This window comes from Mustela putorius, unplaced genomic scaffold (assembly GCF_011764305.1).
Source record: "Mustela putorius furo isolate JIRA1106 unplaced genomic scaffold, ASM1176430v1.1 tig00000698_pilon_pilon_pilon, whole genome shotgun sequence".
Lineage (NCBI taxonomy): Eukaryota > Metazoa > Chordata > Mammalia > Carnivora > Mustelidae > Mustela > Mustela putorius.
In genome coordinates, this window is record NW_025421449.1 from 3458365 (window position 1) to 3473011 (window position 14647).

A 14647-nucleotide genomic window follows, 5' to 3' on the forward strand; every position below is an offset into this window, starting at 1 on the left:
CTTTTAAAAAACAGAAACAAAAACAAAAACCCTTACCTAGATCAAAGATTGTTGCACTATCATTTGTGGACCTTTGGAGGTCCCCAAGACTATTTGAGGGGAGTCTATGAGGCTAAAACTATATTTATAATAATTGTAGGACATTATTTGCCTTTTTCATTGCAATGGCATTTACAGGGATGGTGCAAAAATGCTGGGTAAACTGTCAGCACCTCAGCATGAAGGAAGACAGCTCACCAAACTGTACTAGCAGGAGTACATTTTCATTATACGTCCAAAAAAAATCTAGTTTCATTTATCCTTGATGAAACAGTAAAAATGATCAATTTTATTAAAGCTCAGGCCTTGAGTACCTGTTTTTTTTTGTTTTTTTTTTTTAAGATTCTATTTATTTGTTTGAGAGAGAGTGAGAGCATGAGCAGGGGAGGGGCAGAGGGAGAAGCAGGCTCCGCAGTGACCAAGGTGCCCAACAGGACCTGAGACGAAGGCAGACGCTTAACCGACTGAGCCACCCAGGGGCCTCAAATACATGCCTTTTTAATATCCCTGTGGGATAAACTGGCAGTATGTATAAAGCAGTTGGGCTATATACCGAAGTAGATGGCTGTCGGGAGGAAAAGCACTTGTGTGAGGCTGTCAGAGCTAGAGCTGAGCTAGTTTCTTTGTCCATGAACACCATTTGTATTTGAAAGAACAACTGACAGACAAATTATGGTTATTCAGACTTGGTTATTTGACAGACATTTTCTCAAAAAAGAACTTCAAGGAAAACAGTATTTTTGGCCAATAATAAAATTCAAGCTCTCAAGTGAAAATTAGAATTTTAGAAAATGTGTATCAGCTACCATGAGCTTGACGGCAGCTTCCTAATACTTAAAGACTGTGATGAAATTAGTAGCGTTATTAATTCATTTTTAATATTGCATAATGAAATGTCTCAACATTTGGAACAGCTGTATAACTCAGTGAACCAATGTTTTCTAAATGACCAATACAAGCATAGGTTAAAGATCCAGTCAAAATGCAAAAGACAGAGGGGCACCTGGATGGCTCGGTGAGTTAAAGCCTCTGCCTTTGACTCAGGTCATGATCTCAGGGTCCTGGGATCGAGCCCCACGTCGGGCCCTCTGGTCAGCAGGGAGCCTGATTCTCCCTCTCTCTCTCTGCCTGCCTCTCTGCCTACTTGCGATCTCTATGAAATAAATAAATAAAATATTTTTTTAAAAATCCAAAAGAGACCAATGGATTTTAATGCAAGAGTATGGTATGTTCACCATTGCAAATGACCTTTTCAAAACTATAACTTGTCAAGTTTTAGTGTAGTACTAAATATCCAGAATTATCCGAAAATACCATTAAAGCACTTTTCATGTTCCCAAATACATTTCTATGTGAGTCCAGATTTTCTTATATACTTCAATCAAAACAACATACTGCAACAGACTGAAGAGAGAAGCAGATCTGAGAACACAGCGGTCTATTCTATTATGGAAACTTAAAAAAATGTAAAACAATGCCTACCTTCTCACTAAATATTTTTTGTTTGGGAAACAGAATTCTCATGAAAAATTTTATTTACATAAACAAAAAATATCTTGTTTCTATTTTTAATGAACTATCAAATGTTAAATTTTGCAGTTTTAACTTCCAATAAGGTAAACATTGATAACTATAACCCATATAAAGAAAGGCTCTTTGGTACCTTCAGTAATTTTTAAGAAATTAAAGTGATTATATGCCCCAAAAGCTTGAGAACTACTACCTTATCATTCACTGTTTTTTGTTCATAAAACTGAAAAGTAATCTACCCCATATACAGCAGCACAGTGAAAATGTTTGGATAGTTATAGCTTATAACACAAAGTGAATGATCCATACCAGATATCAAACTCCAACCTGGCAGAAATGTTTTGGGATGTCCTAAAGGAACAACGTGCCCCTAACTTTTTAAGGTAAGGTCATTAGTATGTTTATTTAGGCATATGTTAAGTATCTGAAAGACAAATCTGGCCCAAACACATACAACACCTGATTCTATTGTCTTTTCCTGCCTTCCTCCATTCACTTCCAATTGAATTGAGATAGGAGATAATTGAGATTATCAATTTGAATTGAGATAACTGAAACCTTACAAGGGATCCTCTACAAAAGCAAATCAATTTGGGGGCTTGCCTAGAGATTTCGATCTTCTCCAGAGGGTTTTTGGTTCAGTATGAGTTCTGTTCTATCCTGCCTTAATGAAGAGACCACAAAAACAAACTTCCAATTCAAGTTTGGTTCCTCTGCTCACTGAAGACCTTGACTAGACTAATAAATGGTGTTAACATTGGAAATGGCTCTAGACGCCTAGGCTAGCCTCAGAAATAACCTGGGTTGCAGACCGAGAATCCCTAGCATGATCTAAGTGTGATAGTAACACTAGTAAAAAACAGTAAACATTTGTTGACGTGTGTTTTGATGATGTCCACATGTGCTAAGCACTGTTCTAAGACTCATATAAATAAACTTAATCCTAATAATCCTACAGAGTTTGTATAGTTATCCCCATTTTGTCTTGGTATCCACTAGACCTGCATTGTGTCACTTTTACAACCACCATCCTAAAATGCCATCCTTCCCACCTCCTATAACCCGAAAAACATGAAGAAAGCACTGAGCTCCTAAAAACTAGATTGCTATAATCAATATATATCATCCAAGTAACTCAATAATTATCACATTAATTATCTGATACTTTTTCCTGCAACAAATTCCTCTTTTAAAATATTAGCTACCTATTTTTTAAAAAAAAGAAAGAACTGACACATTCTACAATAATAAGATCTCAAAGAAAAGGAATCAAAACTTGTTGAACTTCTAGGAATGCTTTTAGGAACTTCTTGGTAGAAGCAAAGAAGCATTACAGAAACATACCTGTTGGAGCCATCTTTCATATGGACTTTGGCATAAAGAACGTCCACCATGCCAGGATCATCGTTCATGTATTCTATCCCTGCCATCTCTACTTCTAAGGGTTTGCCCCCAGAAATGTCACTGCAAAGGAAAAAACATTAGATTTTTCTAACTGTTTAATCTGAAAGGGCCATTTTAAACATGGTTATTATACAGAGTCAAATATTACAAAAATGAAATTGTTAAGATTTCTTTACTAACAGTATTATCTAACCATCCTTCTAATTTCAAAATTAACACATTCTATGCACACCAACTAGAAACACAAGTATTTCCAAAGTCACACTACAGTTATGTCAATACCAGTTTATTATACTGAGAGGAAAAAATCCAAGGAATGACAGCTCTGATTGACAAAGACATTGTTGCTCATCTCTTGGGTTTTATTTCATTATTTCTACAAGCTGCAAACACCATTTTACTCATCTAACAATGGTGGAAGCATAAAGTAGTACTAATCTTTAACAGCAATTTGGCAATATTTATAAAAAGCCTTCAAGAATAGAAACCCTTTTTTGTCCAAGCAATTCAATTTCTAGGAGCAAAACCGAAGGAAATAATTATGAATTTCAGCTACATATCCAACCATAGCTGATGAAGGAAAGCTCTTTACAGAATTCCAACTGACAAATACAGAAGAATTCCAAGTGATAGATGCAGAAGTAATGATGAAATTATATAATATCACCATTTTGCAACCCCTGACAAAATAATGGATGGGAGACAATGATTAGCAATGGCTTCTAGAACTTAACAGCAGAAGGTTGGAGAAAAGATAAAGAGATCCTTACGGAGGGCTAACCACACCTGAACCCACTGATCAGGCTTATCACACATACAAAAAAGAACCAGACAATACATACTTCCTGATATGATATAATAGGTCATACTCATACTCATGAAAAATAATTTATGCATAGGGTTTGACTGAGGCATTGTTTGGAGCAGCCAAAGACTGGAAACAGATTAAACACTCATTAGGGTTTTAATAAAATGTGCACAATGTGCATGCTGTATGTTACTATTTGTGCAAAAGACAGGGTAAGAAAAATCTATGTACACACACATATACATTTCCTTGTACATACATAAAATCTCTGGAAGGATACAAAGAAGCTGCTAAAATCTCTTAAAATCTCCTGCCTTTAGACAGGAGAGCAGGGTACTTGGTGGGAATAGCAGTGGAAAAGAAACTCTTCACTGCATATCCTTTGAATCTTTAAAATTTTGAACCATATAAATGTATTACCCATTAAAAAGTTAATATAAAAATACAGATGCAAAAGAAGTCAAACACAAGTTTATCTATTACACATATATGCAAAAGAAGTCAAACACAAAAATGTATATACTGAATGATTTGTTATGTGACATTCAAGAACAAGCTAAATTAATCTATGGAAATAGAAATCAGAACAACAGTTATTTCTGGAAGAAGTGAATTTACTGGAAAAGGTCATGAAGGAACTTCACAGAGTGATGACAATGTACAACATTTTGATTTGGCTGAAATTACATAAGTCTATGCATTTGTTAAAATTCATCAACTACACTTAAGATCTGTGCATTTTGCTGTAAGTCAATTACACCTTGAAAAAATACACACATGCATATAAAAAAGTGTGAGAGCATTAATAGTAATTATCTTTAGGTAATAAGATTAAAAGTGGTATTTTTTTTATCTGCAACTTTGACTTTTCCAAAACTAGTATGTATTACTTTATTTTAATTCAAGAATAACTGATATACAATATTATATTAGTTTTACATGTGCATGTATTACTTTTGTGTTAAGTAAAACCTCACCATCCTGCTTCTTCCCAGACCCCTTACACAGACTTGTACTTCAACCAGAAATGGCCTTGCAGTGCCAAGCTGAAACCCAGCTAAAAATCAACTCACCAGCACAGTCTTCTGCAAGCCCACCAAGGCCAGGAAGTCGATCCATCTTTTCTACTAGATCCCCGGCACCTGGTACTCCATAAATCTCTGGTAAACACTGAGTAGATATTCTACTCTAAAAAGAGAGGCTTTTCTGGTCAATTTTGAGAAGAATGTGGACACATCCCTATAATGTCACTGAAAACCATGTGGCACTAATCAAAGGCAAAAGGATGTTGGGATCCACCAAAAGGCAATTCTCAAAAAAGCTATCGAAGGAAGTTCTCTTGATACTGAACCAAGGCCATAGGGAAACCCTCTGGAGCCAGGAATCTTCATGGTAAAGATTCTCTTAGGGGAACCTGAGTGGCTGAGTCGGTTAAGTGTCTAAGTGTCTGCCTTCAACACAGGTCATGACCCCAGGGTCCTGGGATTGAGCCCCAAATTGGGCTCCCCGCTCAGTGGAGAGTCAGCTTCTCCCTCCCTCTCTGCCTCCCCACTACCCCACTTGTGCTCTCTCCTCCTCAAATAAAATCTTAAAAAAAAAAAAAAAAAAAGATTCCCTTAAAACTTGAAGACCATATTACTGCACAAGACCAGGATGTCTTTCAGTAAGAAACAAATTACTATTTTGGCCAGATATTCGAGAAAAATTATTGCCTTCATGCTCTAGTAAGTGGGGTATTCCAAAACACAAGTCAAGCTCTGAACTATTACCTAAGGCCTGTAGCTTCAATGAACAACACAGTGTATCTCCATTCCAAGTAATAGCCAAAGAATTCAATATGAAAGATTGCCATTCAATCCTTTCAAAGTGTAGTCAACCAAACTTACAGGAGAAAAACAGTTTAATACTAACTATACATTCCTCTGCTGATTTCAGCTCTAACCCTGCATGAAACCATTAGATCACCCAAAAGCACCAAACCATTGGTTTAGTTTCCCACTAAAATGTTTTTATTGGATTATGTCTAATGTTACACTCTCAAATTCTAGGGATCAATACAAGAGAGAACCATGTGACCAATGTTGTTGTATCTTCTGCAAAATTCCTGTTGAAGACACTGCTCATCATCATTTTGGGTTAATATTTACATGACAAGTTTTTCTCAGATTGAGAACAAGCAAAGGATTCTCTTCTAAAAAACTGTTATGCTCCTTTTCATCAGTTAAGAATGATGATAATGGATGTGTTTCCTTCTGGAATGTAGTTCAAGTATACCAGTGCTTAAAAACTATCGAATTCTATTGCTCAAGTACAATTATAACCTTTCCTTGGTTTTCTGGTAAACATTTTCTCCCATTCCGACTTTAACATTTGTTTTGTATGTATGTCCTCACTCACGAACCACCTCAAATCTTTAGAATGAGCTGGGGTACCAGGAACAACAAAAAATGAAACAATGAAATAGGACCTAAAGCCTGCCCTTTAGGATCAGAAACTCTTCTGACCTTCCCTAGGATTTACCAAGACAGAAATTCGGTGGTTTGCCTGATAAATGGCTCTTTGTCTTGGTAACAAAACTATCCCACCCTCAACACCAGGGAGCATACTTTTCAACTGAGTGACATCTGAGGCAATGATTAGGAAGCAACATTTGTCTGTGGGTGTTTTTCCTCTTCTCTCCTTGCTCTTGTCCCTTTTTACCTTATTATTTGGTGTTACCTAAGGCCTACGGGGAACACTTAGGTACAGGAAGAGTGATACTGGAATTTGAAAGTACTGCAGATTTGTCAGACTATACACTCTGAGCCACTATGCTGTTTGTGCTCTACATCTCACAAAGAAAAGTCACAAGGGAGACATTTAAAGCTTCGGCGTTTACTGAACACTGAATAATTCATCTGGAATCGATAGAGCTACATGAGCCGTTAGTTTAAGAAGTGAAATCAAAGTTATGTTTCTGGTCAGGTAACAACCCTTAAACTCAAAAAACCCCCAAAATTTAAAACAAATATTCAACTACCCATTTCTTTAAAATATCTATATATAGCAGCACAGTTTTAATTCTGTCTGAGTCGAGCCATATTTATTTAATATCTTTTTTAAAAAATTGTATTTATTTATTTGAGAGAGAGAGAGAGGGAAAGAGAGCACAAGCAGGGGGAGAGACAGAGGAAGACAGAAGCAGACTCCCCACTGAGCACGGAGCCTGATGTGGGACTCAATTCCAGGACCTCAGAATCATTACCTGAGCTGAAGGCAGACAGTTAACCAACAGAGCCACCCAGGCACCCCTATTTAATGTCTCCACTTAAAAAGCCATCAAAGTACTACAGCATGTTATATATTAGTCTGTTCAATTGCAGTGTTTTCCTTTCTTATATTTTAATTTGGCATCTTCACATCATAAAAAGGTTCAGATTAGAAATGCCGTTATTTACTGTCTAAGTATACCAAGTACAAAGGCTGAGATCAAAGAGTAAGAATAAGGAAGGGAAAAAAGTTAAATGATAAATTTTACTCACCAAGGCTATTGTATAAGTGTGTGTGTGTGTGTGTGTGTGTGTACACATGTACTTTTTTTTAGCAAACATTTTTTCCTTTTAGGGAAACTAGGCACTTCTAGCCAATCTAAACAGCCAATCTGATTCTCACTCTCCTCAGAAATATTTTAATTTTGCACTATGTACTTTTTAAACAAGTATATGCGGCAGAGGAAAAGGTGGGAGAAGAGGGCTGGGGAGGCTTACTTTACTTGCTGGTTTTAAATCTTTCCAGCTTTTTGAAAAAAACATCTTCAAAAAAATTTCTGCCTGCACTGCAGATTTTTGGCAATGTAACTTTGTCCTATTTCAAAAGCTTTGCTGAATTTGAAAAACTACAATTACTGTTTTCATCCTGTCATGTCAAAAATTCTTAGGAACTATTAAGGCTGCTCTTCATTTCCTATGCACACCAACCCTGACATGCTTAAAGTGCTCAGATTTGGCGTTTAGTCACAAAAGGCACCAAGAGACATAAAAGGAAGGAACTCAGCTAAATCCTCCCATAGCTCAGGATAAAGATTCAGTGATTAAAAACCTGTGACCTTATTTTTGTAGGTAAAAAACAAACACCTTCCTAAACAAATATCTACCTTTAAATTTCTTCTTAGCAAAATTATCCTAATGGCAGCCAAGAAAATGCAGTTTCATTTCATTTTCATTTAACAAAAAAGTGACCTGGAAATAAGTTAAGGTATCAGGACTAATGCTTAAATCAGGTAACACTGCTCCACTTTGTAAGGTAAAGCATAAAGCTTTATCTTAGGCAGGGAAGTTGTAAATACTTAATTACAAATACCCAATTATTTTGGATTTTAGGTTAAGACAGGTTAGGAGAGAAATGGTTATGTCCATCAGTGAGCAAAGATCAAGACAAAGAAGTATTCTTTGCAGACTGCAAACCCAATCAGCTTATGATTTTGCTCAAGAAAAATATCTTGCCTTCAAAACAAAGAAAATATCTTGCCTTCAAAACAAAGGAAAAGGAGAACTGGCCCACATATAAGTCACTATACTACACAGTTTCATATAAATGAAAAAAAATTTAATCCTTTTACCTTGTCTTATCCAATGAACTAGGGGACCCATTTCTACAAGGCCACATGAAAATAGTATGGGACCTGAATATTATAACTGAATTTAAAAAAACAACACCTCTTCAAGTGAGTCAGTTTTCAAATTTCTCTTATTCTTCATCAATCTTAAGAAAAAGGGCAAAGGGTAGGGAAGAGATGATTCTTTAAAATAAAACTGTTAGGTCAGATGTACATGTAAATTAAAATTTTATAATGAAAAGAATAACAAGTCTGCCCCCAGAATAGCAATGTTTTCCCTGAACCAAAACAGACTGCTTAGACAGTTTTTGGTATTCTTACACAACTACCTGTATTTTAAAAAGAAAATTAAAATCTTGAAATACAATGAAGACCTTTGTAAGGAATCCTATTATATAATGTTTGAGTTACTGTGGTAATAGAATAATGGCCCTCCAGGGAGGCTCACATCTTATTTTCTGGAATTTGTAAATATGCTGCCTTACATGGCAGACAGACTTTTGCAGATGTAATTAAGGTTAAGGAGTCTGAGATAGCATGATTATCCTGGATTACCTGGGTGGGCTCAATCAAATCACCAGTCCTTAAAAGCAGTGAACCTCCCCGGACTATGGCCAGAGACAGAGATGAGGTAACAGAAGGGTCAGAGAGAAGGAAAGCTGCTATTGCTGAAGATGGAAGAAGGGGGTCACTAGCCAAAGAATGTGGGTATGGCCTCTAGAAGATGGGCTTTAAAAGCAAGGAAATGAACTCTTCCTTTGAGCCCCCAGAAAGGAACACAGCCCTGCTGATTCTTTGATTTTAGCCCACTGAAACCCGTATCAGACTACCCCACAGAACTATAAGATAATGAATTTTCACTGTTCTAAGCTACCAAGCTTGTGGTAATGTGTTCACCTGCTTAAGAAACTAGTACAGTACTCTATACTGTTCAGTAGGTAATGAAAAGAATTTCCTTTTGGAGAGAATGATGGGATGTCCTGTTAAGAACAAAATTTGCCTACTGAATTAGTATAATTTAAGGTAGAGTCTTTCCATAAAAATTTATAAATATATGCTTTAAACCCATGTTAACCCTTTCAGACAATGGTCCAATATTAAGTGTTACAAGTGGGTGAGTCAACAGACCTTGCTGCCATGTGACAACAAGTTCGCCCAAGTGCAAAAACAAGTCTGTGATACCAAAGAGAAGCCAGTACAAGAGGACCACCCTTCCCCATTCCTGCAGATCACTCACTCAATGAAGTCCTCTTTACACTGCTGTAGCATCTCACATGTCTGCTGGATCTCTTGCTCACTCAAAAGCACCAACATCCCAATGGTTAGGTGAAGCTTTTTGGGATTCTGGAAAATGGTGCTATCAACCCCATGATCCTGTGGTCAAAGACAGAAAAACAAAAACACTCAGTCCACATTAAAGAAAATGGCAGAAATAGAATTTAGAGCTCAGAGATAAGCCCAGATATCTATGACTTACTGATTTTCAACCAGATGCCAAGACAATTTAATGGAGAAAAAAGTCTCCTCAACAAATGGTGCTGGAACAACTGAATGACCACTCGCAAAAGAATGAAGTTGGACCCACACCTCATACCATATACAAAAATTACATCAAAATGGATCGGTGACCTAAATATTAGAGCTAAAATCATAAAACTCATAGAAGAAAGAGATTCCTTTTTTTTTTAAATATTTTATTTATTTATTTGACAGAGATCACAAGTAGGCAGAGAGGCAGGCAGAGAGAGAGGGGGAAGCAGGCTCCTTACGGAGCAAGAGAGCCCGATGCGGGGCTCAATCACAGGACCCTGGGAATCATGACCTGAGCCGAAGGCAGAGGCTTTAACCCACTGAGCCACCCAGGCGCCCCTAAAGAACCCAATTTTTAAAATAGAAAATGAACTTGAGGGATGTCTGGGTGGCTCAGTCAGTTAAGCATCTGACTCTTGATTTCGGCTCAGGTCATAATCTCAGGGTCATGAGATCAAGTCCCACCTTGGGCTTCATCCTGAGCATGGAGCCTGCATAAGAGTCTCTCTCTCCCTCTGCCCCTCTCCACACTCAGAAGAAAAAAGGAAAAGAAAATGAACTTGAATAGACATTTTTCCAAAGAAAAAATACAAATGGCCAAGAAGCATATGAAGATGGTTCAACTTTATTATTCATTAGAAGAATGCAAATCAAAACCACAATAAGGTATCATTTCATATCCATTAGGCTGGCTATAATAAAAATAATGGCAGAAAATAACAAATTCTGACAAGGATATGCTTAATGGGTACAGAATTTCCTTTTGGGGTGATGAAAATGTTTTAGAATAATACAGCGCTGATAGTTGCACAACTCGGAATGCATAAATGCCACTGAATCATTCACTTTAAAATGGTTAATTTGGGGGCGCCTGGGTGGCTCAGTGGATTAAAGCCTCTGCCTTCAGTTCAGGTCATGATCCCAGGGTCCTGGGATCAAGCCTCGAGTCAGGCCCTCTGCTCAGCAGGGAGCCTGCTTCCCCCACCTCTCTCTCTGCCTGCCTCTCTGCCTACTTGTGATCTCTGTCTGTCAAATAAATAAATAAAATCTTAAAAAAAAAAAAAACTTAAAATGGTTAATTTTGTGTTATGGGAAATTCACCTCAATAAAAGAAATTTTTTAAGAAGGAACTGGTAGCGGGGCGCCTGGGTGGCTCAGTGAGTTAAAGCCTCTGCCTTCAGCTCAGGTCATGATCCCAGGGTCCTGGGATCGAGCCCTGCACTAGGCTCCCTGTTCTGTGGGGAGCCTGCTTTCCCTCTTCCTCTCCCTGTTGCTCTGCCTACTTGTACTCCTTCTTTCTCTGTCAAATAAGTACATCTTTTTAAAAAATATAAATATACTCATAAATCTCCCTTTTTAAAAAAACTGAAGTGAAATTCACTTAATACACAATTAACCATTCTAAAGTGTACAATTCAGTGATGTGTACTGTATTTACAATATTGTGCAACCATCACCCCTTCTTAGTTCTCAAACTTTTTTTCATCCCATAAAAACACTTCATAATCATTAAATAATCACTCTTCATTCCCAATCACTCACCCCCTGGTAACCTCTAATTTGCTTTTCGCCTCTTTGGATTTGCCTATTCTGGATATAGTATATAAAAGGAATCATACAATATATGACTGCTGTGTCTGGCTTTTTTCACTTAGCATGTATTCAAAGTTCATCCAAATTTTACCATGTACTGGTACTTCATTCCTTTTTATGGCTGAATTATATTCCATTGTATGTATATAACATAACTTGTTTATTCATTCATCCCTTAATGGCCATTTGAGTTGTTCCCATCTTATGGCTATTATGAATAATGCTGCTATAAACATTCATGTACAAGTTTCTGTGTTACCATGTTTTCAGTTCTTTTGGGTATAAACCTAAGAGTGGAAGTGCTGGGTTATATAGTAATTCTAATGCTTAATCTTTTGAGGAACCACCAAACTGTATGCCACAACAGCGGAATCGTTTTACGTTCTTAGCAGCACTGTAGAAGGGTTCCTATTTCTCTCCACCTTTGCCAACATTTACCACTTTTCTTTTAAAATTTTATTATAGGCACCCTAACGGGTATGAAATAGTATTTCATTGTATTTTTATTTGCATTTCCCTGTTGACCTATGATGTTGAATATCTTCTCATGTCCTTGGTGGACACCCCCTCTGGAGAAACTGCTATACAATTTCTTTGCCCATTTCCTATTTTTTATTGTTGAGTTATATGAATTCTTTAAATATCCTGATACTAGTCCCATGTCAGATCATGAATCCATGTCAGATCATGAAGGTAAACAGGTCTCAGGTTTCTATATATTCACCCTGCAAATGAAGACAAGAAAAAGAGTCGAGAATCTTCTCCCCTCAACAAGAGCAAAGCAGGAATTCTATCTCTGAATTGTAAGTTCTGATCCCATAATCTGATTCTTGGGCTAATAAACCACCCCAAAGGCAGAGAAATATGACTATCAAACACAGATAGCTTACATTCTGTTCTTGGCTTGCCTAAGACTGCCTAATTTTTGCCTCGGCAGCGGGAGTTAATAGATTATTCATTTTCTAAGTGTTAATGGAGCTCAAGCTATTTTTATATCTGATGAAGAGTTTTGTGATTCTACACATCAACCCAAATTGCCTCATTTAATGAAAGTGATTTTAAGGAACAATCAGCTTTTAAATGTGTCAAGGAAGGCTAAGCGTAATGTTTATCACCCCAGCTGCTCTAACCCATGGCAGAACCTGTCACTTTAGAAAGGCATGCAAAGTGTTAAAAAGTCCCCAAATGATTCCAATATGCACAACTCCATCCCAAACTACAGTTGAGAATTACTCCCCTAGTAATAAGAGCTAATATTTTTTTAACCCTTATTCTGTTCCAGACATCTCCTATGCACTTTACATAGAAAACAGCCTATGGGGCGCCTGGGTGGCTCAGTGGGTTAAGCCGCTGCCTTCGGTTCAGGTCCTGGGATCGAGTCCCGCGTCGGGCTCTCTGCTCAGTGGGGAGCCTGCTTCCCTCTCTCTCTCTCTTTCTCTCTCTGCCTGCCTGTCTATTTGTGATCTCTCTCTGTCAAATAAATAAATAAAATCTTTTTTAAAAAAAAAGAAAAAAGAAAATGCACATCAAAACCAAAATGAGATATTGCTTCACGCCCCATCAGAATGACTATAATCAAAAAGACAGACAATAAGGACCTGGGGAAACTGAACTGCTCACACACTGGTGGGGTAAAAGGCCATGATATAAACAATGCATTCTAAACTGGTTCAGAAAGAAAGAAAAAAGAGGAAGAATGATAAAACAGTAAAATTCTAACAATAGGTAAATATGAGTAAAGGATGCTATCCTTAGTCTTACAACTTTTCCATTGGTTTAAAATTATTAGCATCCTGTTGCTGCTGTAACAAATTACCACAAATTTCATGGTTTAAAACAACACAAATTTACTGTCTTACTACCTAGCAAAAGAAAGCTCTTTTCCTTCCTAACCTTATTCTTTGAGAGCCTATCCCTTCAGTCAACCTGAGGTCACTTGCCAAGAAAACACTGAATACTGGGAAACAAAACACAGAGAACACAAAGGAGAAGGAAAAAGAACAGATGGGATAACTTAAGGCCACACAAACTGAATTCTTTTGGAGAACCTTGAGTCATAAGCCTTCAGTCTTTATCTGTGCTGGAAGTTATATAACTTACATGTGATCCTACTGGACAGTCCTTTAATAAATGGAGAAACACCCTCAATTTTAGCAATGCCATCTATGAAGAAAGCCTTTTCTCTTACTGAATTATCTAAAGTTACTGTGGAACCAAACAATCTTCAAGACAATGGCATAAATCTCTAGAGCCACTACTGTTCTTTGCTTAGAATATATCATATTCCCACCTACAAGCCTCTTGACTGAAATAAAGAAAGACCAACAGCAATTTCTTTACTCCAGGGGTTTTAATTACACTGGGCCTGGCTCCAAGTTCACCATTACTCGGAGCTAGAACTATTACTCCATTAGGTTGGACAACCAGACTGGCGCCTGAAAATTCTGATGGTGGTGACTTTCCACCCAACAAGCAGCAGCAAAAGGTAAAGTAACAGAATTCCCTATAGGTCAGTTTTGTCTAGATGAAAAAAAAGAAAGTGTTTCTTTATGGCTAAGTCACATCTAAGGTGTTTCTGTATTTGTTAAATAAGGTCTCCTCCAAGGAGAAAATGATGAACCAGCTACCTCTCCAGAAAGCTTGTGAGAGGGCCTAAACTGTGTTCAGAGTTCCAAGTTGCATCCTAACTCAGCAGTCCTAGGTGCAAAACTTTACCCCTGTCATTCAAACGGCAGCTCTGTGATCTACTACTAGCAATCATCACGGTCTCACAGGCCCTTCATTGATTGTACTTTTAATCCACCATTTGGGCTCCACTAGGGCAGAACTGCTAGCTATCAGCATGAACAATTAACAAGGAATAGCGAAATCTAAAAATGTCAAGCTTGGGGGAAAAGCCAGGAGAGGGAAGTATGGATTAGCCCACCATGGCGCATTCATTCATTCTCTCTGCTTCCTTAAAGCCCCAGGTAGAACTCAATCATTCGCTCCACACAGATGGGACAGAACGCAGGTGCACCCGCCAGAGCTGTCAGCTAGCAGAAGGGTAGTTTCTGTGCCATTACATAAAAGTTATAAGAACACCTAGGAATCTAACCCAGACCTGTACCACTCAGAAGCACTCTGACATGACAGTACATGCTGAGAGC

General features: G+C 37.6%; 1 protein-coding gene across 6 annotated transcripts in view; it reads right to left on the minus strand.

Moving 5' to 3' along the window:
* Positions 1 to 14647, minus strand: part of ASCC1 (activating signal cointegrator 1 complex subunit 1) — a 99226-nt gene that overhangs the window by 50185 nt on the left and 34394 nt on the right. For all 6 annotated transcript variants that reach the window (XM_013044227.2, XM_004769486.3, XM_045083467.1 and 3 more), the window contains exons 6-7: positions 9613 to 9749; positions 2914 to 3033 (exon numbers count right to left, since the gene is read on the minus strand). In XM_013044227.2, the coding sequence (XP_012899681.1) occupies positions 2914 to 3033; positions 9613 to 9749 (257 nt within the window). The remainder of the gene's footprint in view (positions 1 to 2913; positions 3034 to 9612; positions 9750 to 14647) is intronic.